The sequence below is a fragment of the Thermobia domestica genome, chromosome 3 (assembly GCF_964235325.1).
Source record: "Thermobia domestica chromosome 3, izTheDome1.hap1.1, whole genome shotgun sequence".
Lineage (NCBI taxonomy): Eukaryota > Metazoa > Arthropoda > Insecta > Zygentoma > Lepismatidae > Thermobia > Thermobia domestica.
The window spans coordinates 109,900,780-109,917,961 of NC_137456.1; the positions used below are offsets into that span (position 1 = coordinate 109,900,780).

The window sequence follows — 17,182 nt, forward strand, 5'->3', positions numbered from 1 at the left end:
GAAATGACCTTATTTGCTGATAGAAAAAATCATCCTTTCCTGAATTTTGTTGATAAATTTCAAGAATTAAACGCTAAAATAAAATAAAATAAATTTTAAAAAATCCGGGTTACTTTCTTCGTGAACCAGACATTATTTGCTTCATCCACGAATTGGGCAGTACGAAACATCTTTAGATTTACAGTACATGTATTTCTTTCTTCGTAAAGTAGTAATGACGAATAACATTGGCGCCTTCTGTTGTAACAAAGGGAAACGAGAGAAAACAGAAGCACTTCGTCTACACCAAGTTAAACCTCAACTTCTTATATTCTACGCTTGAGGAACTACATTAGTTTATTCTGTTAGTAATTTGTACTTACTACGAGGGAGCTGAGCCTTTGAAATTATAAATCGTATTTTATCTGCTGTACCGAGCATTAAATTACTGCTCGTTTGCTAAACTCATCAAGCAGTAAAACGTTATTTTTTTTTTCTTACACAGTTGATGCGTTTGTAGGTATACGAAGCATGAAAAGGAAGAGTATAAGAGTAAATGATATGTTTAGGAAGAATCTTGCTCACGCATCTGGAAATAATATCAGTTACATCATGCCGAAGAATAGAGTAATGTAGATGATATGCAGACGCTTTTGAAACATTTTCTGCTCTCTCAAATGGTGCACTAGAAATTAACAGAAAGCAAAGTGTGTTGTGCTAGTTGAATGTACAAAACGGCACAGATAGAGTATTCATAGGTCGTGACAATACACAAAACTGAAGGTGGAGAAAACGAATCAACATGCGTTCGTTGGGGATACGCTTTCCAAGGTGTTCTAGTGGATTGTGACGGTTTTTGATATGTCACTGTCGATGTAATAGTGGGAAAACCATGCTACTTAAATGTACCTTGAAATTTCAGTAGCCATGAGTTTGTAGACAGCGGAACCATCCTAGTCCCTTACGATTTTGTGTACAGTTACTGGAACTTCCAGATGATATTTAGAAATGATTCAAAATCTTTTACCAGCTAAATTACTTGCCCGGGAACAATAAATATGATTTAATGATTCCGTCACGATGTAAGGACATTAGACAAGAAATCACACGTATAAAGCAGACTACATAGAGCTATACAGAATTTTGTAAGCCCGCAAGTGTACGGTGATTTTCTCCAAAAAGAAGTAGGAGCCTTGGTCACGAACTTATAGTTACTGAAACTGTGGGTAATGTTGAATACTTTAAGTTACTTAACTTACTCACCATCATCATAGTGACGTATCATAAACCGTAACAACCGGCGAGGACATCCTGTATATCTTAGGATATTTCTACAGTGTGGCAGTATTAATTTCTCTCTAAATAAGCTCCCCCAGTACGTTTTTTTGATGGCTAGAGGCCTTATCGACTAGAGTACTGCTGTTCTGATTAATTTCCTAATATAAATAAGAATTTATCTCAGGAAACTTAGAAGTGGATGAAGTTTTTTTTTTTATAATCTGTATATTTGCCAGATTTTGTGCATCCTGTAAGATAAAATATCAATTTGTATATTATTTATTTTTGATTATCACTAAATATTTGTACTGATTTTTGATTATCACAATATTTATACTGTACGATTCTTTTTTTTTTTTTTCTTCTTAATTTGATTTACTTTCCGGCCCTGACTTTTCCTTCAGATAAGATGGTATCTGTGAATTCGCCTTCAACCAAGAAAACTGTAATTTAAATTTCTTTTGCACAAGAAAGCAGGTTAAAATATATGGTACGAACTGGCTAACTAGTAAATATTGTAGCACATCAAGGTGGAGTAGAAACTTGTTCACGGGAGCGCGTTCATTCTCTTTGGTCTCTTTTCATAATGATTATTATTTAAAAAAAAAAAAAAAAAAAAGAATATAATTGTGAGTTGAATCGTGCCAAAAATTTGGACATAACTACGTTTAACGTAAAATTTCAACGTTTACTTGTAGGGTTGCAAATGATTCAAAGCAGAAAACCAAGATTCACACATGACGAGAAAAAATACACACCTAATATGTGTTGTGTGCGATAAAAAATGAAATGAAATTTTTGAGTTTTACGTCTCACGGTTATGCCGGCTAAGATAAGGAGACGGTGATGGTGAGAAATGAAGAAAGTGGAAGGAAACGGGAGAACCTCGAGGAAACCCACACACACGGTGTTTGTCCACTACAAACTTCACTTGGCGGGAGCAGCGTTTGAACCCAGGAGCCCATGCACCAGTGGTGAACGCTCTACCACTGAGCCACCGCGGCCTCGTGTTGTGTGCGATAGTTCGTTTTAGTTTTCCACTAATTTGATACCGGTATTGCAAAGGTTTGTATTTGCAATTAATTGCGCTTACACTGAATTATATAAAGTTGTTGCACTCAATAGTTGACAAACATTTCATGATTGAGAGTGTTGGACTCTACCGACAAACCATAAGAGGTGATTCCTCTCATCAGAATACGAAAGAAAAAATTCATGTTGGGAATACTCTATTGTTTCGAAGATAGAATCGATCTAAAGCGTGAAGAAAATAAACTGTAGCACGCGTTGTCCCGAATACTGAACTGTGGATCTGACGATCCTAACACTTCCAACGTAGCGCCGACACATTCCGTGTTAGCTGCTTCCTTTTTTGCCTACTTAACCCACCTGTGAGTCTCAGCGTATCTTGGAGATCTCTATTGTCTATGGTGAATCTCTTACACAGCCATTGCGCATTGTTAAAATGTGAATTTTTGGGTGATTTCCTTTATACGGTGATATGGGCCACCTCTCTGCTGTTCCTCATGTTAGAAATATTGCGCGGTGCAATGTATTACCGCCTGGTTTTGATGTCCCTAGTCGTTTCGCCGCAGATTCAAATTGACTTTTTTCCCCCTTATTATTATTTTGATGTGAGGAATCACCTCATACAGCTTATCCGTCTACTTATATATATATCCGCCTATATATATATATATATATATATATATATATATATATATATATATATATATATATATATATATATATATATATATATATATATATATATATTTATAAGAGAATGAGTACAGATGAAATGTAAGATCAGTTTTTATGCGTATGTTGAGTTACGAAATTTGGGAGGGGGTTCGGACCTGGTGGACCCCCGTAAGTGCGCCCCTGAATAGGGTGATTATGCACCAAGGCTAAGCTATAGATGTAAGAGACTGTCTACGTACTGCTATTTATGAATATTAAAAAATGTGTTAGTTGGTCGATTAGAGTTTGGCGTCGCTTTCAGCAACAAGGCTATATGGCACGGGGTCCTATAGCTTAACGTGGGATCAGAATCACATGAGTTCCAACTGAGAATCGAACCCGGGTGCATCTTAAGTTTTAACACTAGGTTCACTTGGCCAGGTACTTGAACGTTAAATATTTATTTATTTGTTTAATTATAGAGGAGTGTTCAATTGTAATTATATATTGAATGTACAGTAATATTCATATTTTAAATTACACGTTTTCTTCATATTTAATAGCATTCTAAACGAAAATTCTGGGGATCGATCCTCCCTGCTTTCCTTTGTCGGGCTTCACTACCTCTTTTATTGTTTTATTATTTTGTTTTGACAGAGAGGGAGCTGGACAACGTTGATCTTTCTTCATTTTTAGAAAGCTATAGTTGAACATGGCTTGGGTTCAGTGTCTATATAACGGTGTCTATATAATCCACCCCTCTTGAAACGACTCGTAAACTCGGTGGCTTTCTAGCCACATGTACGAGTATTTCAAATGAGAGAGAATGTCTTGATAGCACTTTGAGCCGGCAGCGTTGCCAACCAGATTAGAACATATTATCGTACGCAGCACTTAAAATTATCGTTTTTGATGTAAAATTATCGTATCTTTTGTTTTCAGTCTCAATATCAAGCTTTATTATTATTATTATTAATATTATTATTATTATTATTATTATTATTATTATTATTATTATTATTATTTTTATTATTATTATTATTATTATTAGACCCTATTATTATTATTATTATTATTATTATTATTATTATTATTATTATTATTATTATTATTATTATTATTATTATTATTATTATTATTATTATGAAATTAACATAAACGTTTGCAGCTAAAACTATAATTAACAATCTGGATAAAAGACAAGTTTGAAGCGTAATTCTTCATCAATCTATCGAAAAAAATCTTTCTTTCAACACTTTATGCATTTACTTGCGAAAACTTATCTAATACATTAAGTATTAAATAGTTAGTAATTGCCCCTTTTTGATCGGTTGCCTGTGTGCGTGTTCGTGGTACTCGGTTTGATTACAGGTGGAATCATGTGTTTACAGTACAAATACTAATACTGGTTTGGATTAATTTTATAGTACTATGTTCCATCTCACACAGTATCGGTGTTCAAAATGTATGTTAAACTGCAATGATTCAATCAACCAATTATCTAGTAATAATGAACTGTGTAAGCAGGTGGATTGGTTTCACGTTTTTGAAGCACGATACATGTAAAATGTAGTTGTGTAACAAAAATATTTAAATTACTAACCGAGTAACTTTAATTTGCCTGGATTATTTACCTTCTCGAGGCGGTTTGAGTAATTTTGTCACACTACACGTATGTTGCCAAATTCATATTCTTTTTTCATGCAATGAATAAAATTTCTTTCGAATTTCAAAGACCTGCAGAACTGTCTTTGCTTCTTACCAAGAGTTGTTAAATTATCGTATACTTTCCTATTATCGTACAGCGGCTATCGTACATCGTACAGGGGTCAAAATTATCGTATGATTCGATAATTATCGTACAAGTTGGCAGCACTGCTTTGAGGGCTAGTCCGGCCCTCAGCCTTGGATCTTTAACATGCTTTACGGTAAATTCTCATACGTAGAATATCGAGGAAAAGTTATTTTTATGACATTATAGCAAATACAGGCTGAACTATCTGCAACAGATGGTAGCAGGTTTTTCCTATTTTTCCCAACATATTTCGTTCGGAACGACAGTATTCAAGAAATTTGAATCAGCTTCAGGAGATAAATGTTCAAAGTTTGTTCAAGGACGAATAGAATCAATAATTAAAGAATAATCTAAGAACTTTTTGTTGTAGACAGCGCGTCATTTTACTCAAGCATGTTTTGAACATTAAAAATATCTAAATTATTCTCTTAATTCTTCACTCACGTTGTCTTTGGACAACGCTTGAATATTCATGACCTGAAGTTGATTCAGTCATTATGAGTATTGTCTCTGCCTACGAAATACATTGAAAAGATGGGGAAAACGTGCTGCCATCTGTTGCTGATTAGCACTGATCTTAAAAAATATGTCGATCATTTATAATCTCAAAAGCAGTTAATAATTTATATTCGGTTAGAATAGATTACTAACTTTTGAACTAATCAAAATGGAGGATATTATGGAATTTCAACTACCTGTATTAAGAAATTTATTTAATATGTAAATTGTTTATCTGTGGTTTCTAGTTTTGAAAAAAAAAAAAAGATATAAAGTACGAACATTGGTGAAAATCGAATTAATACGAATATGTGCCAAATGTTACAAGATATTAAAAGTAGTATGTTGTTCGTAGACATATAAAGTAGTTTGAAGTATGTGCTTCACTGCTAGGAGTGTCTTTATTACTGTTAGAAGACACGATATAGATAATGTGTAACAGAGTACAGTGAAACCTCTCAATAACGGACACCAATGGGACATGAATTTTTGTCCGTTACTGAGAGGTGTCCGTTACAGAGAGGTTACAGTAATTTAATTTCTCGCAACGGTAACTGTATGCAGTAATATAGGGTCTACAGTAAATTTATTATGTATGAGCATAACTACGTAAGATTCAATATGAAAATAAATATAGTATGTATTTGACTTACTGGGAGGAATGAAGAACATATTGATTTCTGTTAAATAGTATTATTGTTGGGGATGTGATAATATATTCGTATATTGCAAAAGATAATGCATGTATGGTAATAATTTTATTCCTACATGGGAGGGGAAAGTGGGAGGGAAAGCGTTTTTAATTTCTTTCAAATTCTGAGGACCTTCTCAAAAGATGCGTTAGGCATCAACTAACCGGTTAAACTCATTAGCAAGTGTCCTCTGAAAATCCTCAGTACAGTTGCGGAAAAAATGTGTGTGTGTATGTGTATGTTTGTGTACTGGCGGAATGGATGAAAAAGCAAGTTATTGTGATTACATGTGTTTATTGACTCAGCCCCAATCACAAAGAATATCTTCTTAGAAAAAGTGAAAAAGGATGCCTGGAAAACTCCAACCCAGACTTGTTCCAGTATCATAAGTAAAAGAAAAATGTTACTTTTCAAAAAAAAAAAAAAAAAAAAAAAAAAAAAAAAAAAAAAACGAGGAAATATTGTTCGTTGAAAATGTTATTGTAAAGCAAACAGCGTTTGTTTTGTTATCTATGAAATTGTCGGGAAAAAATTCAAGGCTCAGAAAGAAAAGGACTGAATTTGTTAGGGAAGGGAAGATCTTTTGTATAGAATTCTTGGCCAAACGACTGACTCTACATGAGTGTTATTACTTATTGAAGGTTTTCTATGATTTCCACCAGAAAGTAGTTTATTGAGGGCAGACAAAAATAATTTCAAGTTCAGCTTGAAGCTGTTCTGTTTGATGGTTCACTGGCCTAGACTCATGATAGATACATCTGTGGGGAAAAGACTTTTCTGTCTACTGTAATATATCGCAGAACCGAGAATAATTCCTGTCCGTTATGAAGAGGTTATTGAAACGTTTGGGGGAAAAAAGGACTGTCCGCGTCCGTATCTGAGAGTGTCCGTAAAAGGGAGGGTTTTGTTCCGTAAGAGAACATATATTTTTGCCGGGACAAAAAAAATCTGTCCTTATTATAGAGGTGTCCGTTATTGAGAGGTGTCCGTTAAGGGAGGTTTCACTGTATATACAGCGTATAAATGTAGCTAGGCCCTATGAACAATCTGTTCCACCCAAAACTATCAATCTTATTGGAAACGAACCACGGCGCCACAAAAAGTTAATTTTTGTCTATTTTCTCATGAACTACGCAGTAGAAGCATGCAGTTGTGTTAAGGTCGATGAGGTCTCTAAACTGATATACTGTATATATAGTTGAGCCTGATAGCCACCGCCTAAATACGCCATTATATATATATCAGTTGAGAGATCTCATCGACCTTAACACAATTGCATGCTTAATTGTATATGCTGTATCTTTCAAGAATATTTTAATTAAATAGGAATACAACTAGGGATAAAAGTGAGGGAGAACGCGGAGGGATGCCGTCCTCCCACCTCCAAAAAATATGTACGGCGTCCCCCAGTTCCTAAAAAATTACAATGGGCAAAGATAGGCAAGGGGATGTTGTGACATCGTGCCGCTACCTACCGTCCCTCTACCTTCTTAGCAGGGTTGGCAAAACCAGGTGTTTTTGGTTTAAACAGTTTGCTCTATGTATTCATATTTTATATGGACAGAAATAAGTTTGTTTCGCCTTGGTGTTATTGTGCAACAACCGGGTTATGCTGGAAGGGGTCACATAAGCTTAAAGCGGAATCCAAACCGCTTCTCGACTTACATCCGAGAGAAATTGTCCTCCATTTGAACTCGGAACCAGGACTAATTGGCCACAAATGCGATACGTCTGCCGACTCACTCACGAATGAAATGAAATCTTTGAGTTTTACGTCCCACGGTTATGCCGGTTAGGCTAAAGGAGACGGTGATAATGAGAGATGAGTGAAATGGTGGAATGAAGAAAGTGGGAGGAAACGGGAGAACCCAGAGAAAACCCACGAGCACGGTGTTTGTCCACCACAAAGTTCACTTGGCGGGGGCTGGGATCGAACCCGGGACCCCAAGCACCAGAGGTGAACGCTCTACCACTGAGCCACCGCGCCCCCATACACTCACGAATGACTCCTGATAAACATACGTTGTACTGATCTTTACGTAGGCCTACTTGTTAATATTTATATAATTGTCAAAGAGTCATTTCAGAAGGACAAAAAGATAAACAGTTGCAGAAGTGAACAGAATTACATATACAGAATTACATATGGACAATTTGAAAGTACTACAGAGTACAGAAGAACTAATTTAGTCCAAGTTAGTTAACAACAATTTTTATTAGTCCAAGTTAAAGAAATACTGTACAACGACTAAATTTGCATATCAGTAAGAAAAGTGAATAAAGATACGAATTAGTTGAGTCCACTTTGGCTTTGACCCATTTATACATAAATAGATACCAAAGGTACTTCTCATTTCACTAAATGCCTCTCATGGGGTTTGTATGACCCCCACACACAAAAAAGTACGGCATTTCGATGTATTTTATCAATAGTAAACATTATTGAAACGAAACAATATTTAGAATTTTTCTTTGATTGCATTTACATAACAATAATAACAAACCATAAAAAAATCACAAAACATTTATAAACATAAAAAAAGCTGCTTTGTAGTATAATCTTTTTGAGTAATGAATAGGGGATTTAGGTCTGAATATAATACAAATAATATACGGGAGTGAAACGTGATAACCCACAAAAGTGTGTTCATCAAGATTTTACAAACACTTACACTTTTAAGAACATTTTTCGTTTTTTGGTTTAAACCAGTTGTTTTTTTCTGAAAAACAACAATAACAACAACAACAACAAACAGCTGCTTTAAACCAGCCCACCCTGCTTCTTAGATCTACTTTTACTCCTGAATACAACTGTAAGAGTTAATGATCATAATCTCGGGCTATATCTCATTTTAAATATCTGTTCTGTCGTCTTGCTAGTGTCATAATGAAAAGACCTTCATGAGAATATATTTCAGGATCAAATCTCATCTTGATAATGGCGTGGCTTCCGTTTTGCATCAATTTTTATGTTTACGAAATATTTTTTTTTATTTTCTCGAAAACTACACATGAGGTTTTACACTGACACGTATCATTTTGTTCTGCTTAATGAGATCTATTAGTTGCTATACGTATGATCTTTGGACATTTTTTTGTTTCGTTAAACGCAAATAATATTGTAGAATTCATTTACTTATGTCCTGTACCGGCGCGAATCCAGAAATTTTTGTTGGGAGGTGTCCAAGCTTTTTTTTGGGGGGGGGGGAAGAGGTTCGCTACTACAAGCCACTATGTTCTATGCAGTATTGAACGGGTGTTATTCTGTACCTAAAAAGACGATAAGTAATTGTAAAACACTTCCACCTATATTTTCAGAAGAAAAATGGTAGATCTAGATTGTTTCTATAAGAGAAAGAGTATAGATGAAGGTTAAGATCAAGTTTTCATGCTACATCAATCTTTTCCCTGTTAAACAAGTATAGTTTCATTAAGAAAATGTACACATGTATGTTGGGTTAGGAAGTTTTTTTTGGGGGGGGATCCGGACCTGGTGGACCCCCGTGGATGCGCCCCTGGTCCTGTATATGCATAAGTAGCAGATTTTATCTATTGTTGTTTTATTTCTCCTAATACTGACACAAAAACTATTCGTGATTTTTTTAAATATAGGCATTGTATTAATTACAAATTATTGTTACGGCCGATTTGACATATTGTATATATAATCTTGGCTACAGTGTTTGAGTGGCAATGAGAGATAACGTTACTGTATCATCGCACTGTTGGACTAGAAGTGCAAATATTGCGCAGAGAAGCAACAAGCATCGCCACCTGCTAAGAAATTCATTGACCCCTCAACTGATATTTCCAGTTTCGGTAATGAGATTTTCTTGTATAACGATGTCGGTTCAGCAGCTGCAACAAGTTACATTTTCTTCTTCTTCGTGTTATATTTTCCTATGTTGGAAGAAGCTACAGTGTGTAGTGTATATAGTGTGCTTCCTGCGTGGAATATATAATCAGGCCCACCACAACAAGTAATTTAAAATGTTTTGTTAATACCGTAAGGTGAACTAATACGGCTTCAAATCCAGATCTAGTTGAGCGAATATGTAAAAATTCTGTCCATACTTGTTCTAGATTATTAGTAGATAACTATTAGTAACCTCATTTAAAAATATTCGTGTGATTTATAGAATGTTAAATGGGAATTGATTTTGTATCCGAAACGAGGACCTGAATTGAAAAGATTCCAAGTCAATTTTTTTCGTAGAGTTTTTATGTATTTATTTATTTATTCGTCGTCATCTATGTTCCAAGGGCAGTTCACTTGCCCATTCTCCACTCTACTCTAAACTTGAAGTCCATTCTTAAAAATAGTTTCAGTTGAGAATAACATACCAAGTACGGTTGGTGTGTTATTCAATTCAGTTCAGGGATCTAGGATATTCTTGCAATCGCATCGCTGCAAGGAAAACTTCAATGACTGAGAAAGATTTTATTCGGCTATAATGCTTCATTTGACCTTACAGTTGGGATCACGGTGGCTCAGTGGTAGAGCGTTCACCTCCGGTGCATGGGGTTCTTGGTTCGATCCTAGCTTGCACCAAATGAGCTTTGTGGTGGACAAATATCGTGTGCGTGGGTTTTCTCGGAGTTCTCCCGTTTCCTCCCCCTTCATTCCATCATTTGATTCATTTCTCATCATGACTGTGTACTTTAGCCTAGCCGGCATAACCGTGGAACATAAACCTTAAAGATTTTTAACTTTACAGTCGCAAATAACGAAACATCATAGCCACCCTTCAGACATTTTTAATAACATTACTAGATTCTTACTCCCGCTTTTTGAAGTCGGTTCGGCATTTTTAGCTGTTTGATTTCGGTATACTTTTATACGTAATATCACAACAATACGTAAATCACATTTTTTTCAGGATTTGCTTTTTTGAGGGGTGTGTGCAGAACTCTCTGATATAAGTAGATGTTTTACTTTGTCATTAGTATATCATAAAATATAACCAATTATTTACACTTTGAACATGTAATGATTCTTAACAAACAACCAAAAAAAAAAAAAAAAATCAAATTGAGGACCTAAATTGAAAAACATCCTAAATCCACAGACATAAGAATATATACATATTTTTCGTGTGGATATAGCTGTTTCACGCAGACTACAAGAAACATAATTAATAAGACCAAAAAAAAATCCAAACAAAACCATTCAATATTATAATGCTTTTTTTTCCTCCTGAAACAAAAATTACTTAGGAGGACTTAGGTCTTCTTTAATTCATGTCTTCAACTTAAAATATAATTTCGAAATTTGGTGAAGAATGAATTAGCTATGATAGTATGACTACTTTATTAAATAAAAGTTATATATATATATATATATATATATATATATATATATATATATATATATATATATATATATACAGGGGCGGATCCAGGATATGATCAAGGGAGGGGCTAAACCATATTTTGCCGTTTTATCCAGTGTAAAGCAGGATTGAAGCCCATTTTATCCAGTGTATACCTGAGCATCAAGGGGGGGGGGGCTATAGCCCCTATAGCCCCCCCTTAGATCCGCCACTGTGTATATATATATATATACATGGAAGTGAAATATGTGCAACTGCTTTTTGTAAATAAATAATCATTAATTTAACATTAAGAAAATACTTGTCAGACAAAATTGTGGAGGTTTGCCTCTGTATGCATGGAAAGAAGTGATCAGTGAAATGTAAGGTGTGATAGCTAGGTTATTTGACTGATTTTGCGTTGTGCTCCTACGTTATCAAGGAAGAGACATACCGGGATCCAACTTGAATCCGTGTCAGTTAGTAGGAGCATAGACTATGATGCAAGTTCACCTTGCACCAAGATTATTTGATCTAAGATTCTATTGACTCAGTAATAAGTTAGAGATTGGCCATTAGTGCTGTTATAATCAAGGATGTTATAAATAGAGGATCTGCCCATATGTATCTTCATCCTATTAAATCGATGAAGCCTAAAAACAACCGAGCATCGGCACGTCTGATTGGCTACTTTCGTTTCCGCCATGATTGTTGGCTCAAAACATAACGATCCTATTGGGCGAAGTGGGCAGAGTAGGGGTGGCGAAACTGTGACGTATAGCTTCAAGATTTTGTTGTAAGGGCAGATCCTCTATTTTATAAGAGCTTTGGTTATAATACTCTAGTATCCTTCCATATTATTATTCCTACAAAAGTTGATTGTTGAACATCCACCAAGATGTGTCAAAAGTCCTTTTGCGATATACTTAACTATTATTTTGTCAGCTTTGCCGCTGCCATTGGTGTTATGTATAGAATTTTTGTGGTTATTTTACCTAGGTGTAAAATAGCACTATTAAAATTTAATCTCTCTCTCTCTCTCTCTCTCTCTCTCTCTCCCTCCCTCTCTCTCTCTTGGTTTATTAAAGTACTTCAATATCACATTGTTTATTTATGTGTACAATGTCAAATTTACGTCAAAATATTTGTCTTGTTTCTAATAGTCATTTTTTACCCCCCAGATGGTTCTGCCACTTCGATGACGATAATTACGTGAATATCCCTCGTCTAGTTCAGTTACTAAGTAATTTCAATCCTCAGGAAGACTTCTATTTAGGAAAACCAAGCATAAGAGCACCTTTGGAGATCTTGAACCGTGAAAATATATCGGTGAGTACCAAATACAGTATATATTTATCAACTAAATGTTAACCTGAATTATAGTGTCTGAAAATAGTGAGAATAATAGAAGTGGTTGTTGGACTAATTTTCCTTTTTATGCACAGATGGTTTGTATATAGGCCTATGGTATACATACAATAGTTTATGACAATGTAATCAAGCATGCCTGGAAAGTGTATGTAAATTTTGCTCAAGTACAGGCAGAATACTGCTCTTTTTATATAAGGATGTTATTTACTTGTATTACATCAATTAACAACAGATTAGAACCAGATATAAAACAAGAAATATAGAATCTGCGAGATGTCAGAATTATTCAGACTCTTCAGATACTTTGAGTTCTTTCAGACAGAAACAGTACACCATTGACTAGAGCTCTTGTTGTAGCCTGAGAATATGAATTCAACTTGCATATTGTCCACACTGGCGGTATCATCGAATTGAGTTGATATTCTCACCTTTTTTTTTTTTAAATAATAATAATAAAAAAGACTTCTAGATGATGATCTAGCTACTATGGTTTGCTTTGATTGATTGGGATGGATAGGAAGCTCGTGCCAAGTGAATTTTGTGGTGGACAAACACCATGTGCGTGGGTTTCTTCGGGTTCTCTCCAAGAGCGCCGATTTTCTGTAAATTTGGGGGGACCCACTCATACGCAGAAGGTATATATATATATATATATATATATATATATATATATATATATATATATATATATATATATATATATATATATATATATATATATATATATGAGGATGTTAAGACAAATTGCATTCAAATTATGACAAATATTGTATATTAATAAGTACACTAGGGGGGCCCACATGAGCTTTGGGGAGGCCCGACCCCCCAGGATCGGCGACCGTGGTTCTCGTGTTTCCTTCCACTTTCTTCATTCCGCCATTTAATTAATTATCGTCATCACCGTCTCCTTTAGACTAGCCGGCATAACCGTCGTATGTAAAACCTAAAAACGTTCTGTTCCCGATGGTAGAACATGGAGCTCACTTCAAATTGTAGGCCTTCGTGCTATGAAATGTCACTGCTGACAAAGGATGTAACTACACATCAATAAATGAATCGCACTATCAATACTGTACACTATTTTCGAAGGAAAACTGTTTGAAACAAAGAATACTGGTAATTCGATAGAAGATATAATAAATATACCGTGTTATTAGAGTATCATATCCTTGTGTTATACAGCGTACACCATACGTAAGCGTACGATTTAGCTGTAATCTTTTCTCTTGTTTCGTATTATCGATTACTTCAGTCCTTTCTTCAAGCAGCAAAGTAGTCTTCATGAAACAGAAGCAAGCAATACGGATAATATTTGGTCTACACATGAGAACATCATGCAAAGAAAAATTTAAACAGCACCACATCCTTACCCTACCATCTATGTATGTATACGAAAGCGCAATCTATGCAGCTAAATTGAAAGATGGAACCCAAATAAGTCACGTTTATAATACCAGACAACAAAATGAAAGAAGACAATATTTTACAAAACTAACATTAGTACAGGAAGGCCCAAGCCATATGGGAGTACAAATTTACAATAAGCTGCCCAGAGAAATAAAAAATGAAGAAAATATAAATGTTTTTAAAAAGAAACTCAAGAGATTCCTGGTGGATAAAGTATATTACAGCGTAGCAGATTATCCTTACAATAATGTATATTAAATAGTAGTAACATATTTCTTTTTCTAAGTGTATTTAAAACAAGAAAGAGGACTGTCTGAACCCTCCAAGTACCAAATGTATCTTGGTTTCAAATGGAGTAAATAAATACAATACAATACAATAATTCTGTAGTTTATTATTATTATTAATAATAATAATAATAATAATAATAATAATAATAATAATAATAATAATAATAATAATAATAATAATCGAAGTAGCCTCTCGAAGACTTTTCTCCAAGCAGTGTCTTTTTACATTTTGGAGGGAGACATGGATGGAGGGAGACAAGGTACTCCACCGACATAAAGAGTTTCACTTTTTTTTATTAGTATATTAGTATACAATATATTAAAATGTATGTAGTTTTCAAACTTAGGGGAAAGAGGAGTGACGCCCATCCCAAACGACGCCCTTGTTTTCTCCCCTTCGTCATATTTTTACACTCAAGTGTTCTGAAATTCTTTTATCAATGGTTGATAACTTGTATTTCTTTTAATTATAACTGTGCATTAGATAGTACAAGCAACATGTGGTATGTCAGGCAGGATAGCTTAGTCAGATAACAGGAAATGCATTAGATCATCAAAACTACTGTACACTTTTTTTTTTTGTGTGTGTGTGTGTATTATTAAAGAAGAAGATAGTATGTAAGAGAGTACATATAAAAAGGAAATGTGTTTGTGGGGGGAGAGAGTAGTAGCAAATGTTTATCCAGTGTCAAGCGGGAGGGGGGAGGCGAAGGGAAGAGGGAGTCTCTTTGTTGGTGGAAGAAAGAAGAGACTCAACAGCTTGTATGCAATGAGTTTCTTCTAATGAGTCTCATCCGGTAGCTGGTGTCTGACTCTTTGTTGCGTGGCTCAACTCTTCCACCCAGTTATTAAGTCATGTAATGTGGAAGAAAACGCTTTGATAAAGGGAACAGTGTCTTCGACTTCTGTTGTTGTAGGAGGAGAAAACCAATAGAAATGCAACAATTTGATGATATGACTTTATATATATATATATATATATATATATATATATATATATATATATATTCGAGAGAGGTTAAAATATAATTATAATTGTACTTGGAGAAGTGTTAACTAAAAATTAAGTTATAGATTACCAGTAATAATAAAGAACATTTGCGAAATTGAAAGAAAATACAGGCAAAAATAATTTACTACATGGGTTGATAATGGTCAGTATTGTTGCAAAATTGAAGTTGAAAAAATACGTAGACTCAATGATGCGCCAACGTAGTTAAAAGTGTGTATTGGCTAACCAACAATTTGCCGTCATTTATTCAACAGTTGGCCACTTAAAAATTTGTCGTTATTTATTCAACAGTATATGTTGGCCAACTAACGATTTGCAATCATTTATTCAACAGTTGGCCAACTAAAAATTTTGCCGTTATTCATTCAACAGTTGGCCAACTAAAATTTTACCGTCATGTATTCAACAGTATATGTTGGCCAACCGACAATTTGCCACCATTTATTCATCAGTTTATGTTGACTAACTAACAGTTTGCTGTCATTTATTCAATAGTTTGTGTTGGCCAACCAACAGTTTCAATCTCATACTCCCAATTGTAATTTTTACTACTTTCGTAGGGCCAACGTAGGCGAATTTTAAATAAATTTGACGAATAACACAGTTATACTGAAACGATAGTTTAAATTATTGATTAATACGATTTTGATTCTGATTAAGCGTAAAATCGTAGTAGGCCTATTTATTTGCATTAATTTTTTCAAAGTTTCAATTTGAATTTCATCAGAAACTTAAACTTGCCAAATGGATTTTGAAGAAGGAGGCGTTACACCCCACGTTTCCTTTAGATTTGACCAGAAGCATCTCAACTCAAAGAACTTAACTTCATAACTGAAAGAGTTCACTTGTTATTGCAAAATGAATTGCATATGAAAAAAAAAATGCGCAAAATTAGTGCCACGTTTACTAGCAAAAGGGAAATTGCAGAGGAAAAGCGAATGCGCATGAGAACATCTGCAGACAATTTGTAAGTGTCTGAAAATAATTCAGTAGAGTTTTGTGTCGTTTTATGACAATTGACGAAACTTGGCTTCACCATTCTTATCCCAGAAATGAAACAGCAGTCAAGACAATGAATCGCACATGGCGAACTGACTCCGAAAATCACGAAATGCGTTCCATCGGCTGCAAACGTGATGGCATCAGTATTTTGGGATGGCATTGCAAATAGAATTCTCTTAATTGACTGCATCGAAACGGATAAAACCATTACCGAAGAGTGCTCTGCATCACCTTTAAACCGATGAAATGCGGTAATAACAGAAAAACGCCCTGAAATTAAAAAAAAAAAAGATAGTGAATAATTACACATGGGTGCATTCAAGCTGTGTTGCCACACAAAAAATGACCGAATAGCGATTTGAACTGCTTACGCATCCTCCCTATTAATTAGATATTGCTGCCTCAGACTACCATCCATTCCCGAAACTCAAAATTGAATACGGTAAGTAAACAAGAATTTTGAGAATTTGGAAGAAACGTTTTTTTTTTTTTCTGCGAAGGAATCTAAGCTGGAGAAACGTTGGGGTAAGTGCATTGAGCTTCGAGGGGACTGTGTCAAAAACATGAAGTATGTTAAAAAAAAAAAAAAAAAAACTTCTGCTTTCTTTAAAGTCAAAGCAAGTTACTTATCACACTAGTCTTGTAATTCAAGTTTTATAAATTAGCATGAGTGATAAATTTTGGTAGTACTTAATTAATTTTGAAATTGAGTTCACAAAAGAAAATTAAAGTAGACCTCTCAATTTAAAAAAAAAAAAGAAATCATCTGGTAGACATCTGAGGAAAGAAAGAAACAAAAATAATGTAAAAGAATTTTAGTTAACATTAGTAGTCTTCACTAGCAGTGAGAGACATTATGGCTA

At 34.6% G+C, this 17,182-nt stretch overlaps 1 protein-coding gene across 1 annotated transcript in view; it reads left to right on the top strand.

Annotated features, from left to right (window-relative positions):
- fng (Fringe glycosyltransferase) overlaps positions 1 to 17,182 on the top strand; it is a 166,548-nt gene that overhangs the window by 101,042 nt on the left and 48,324 nt on the right. The window contains exon 5 of the mRNA XM_081751440.1: positions 12,419 to 12,566. Within this exon, the coding sequence (XP_081607566.1) occupies positions 12,419 to 12,566 (148 nt within the window). The remainder of the gene's footprint in view (positions 1 to 12,418; positions 12,567 to 17,182) is intronic.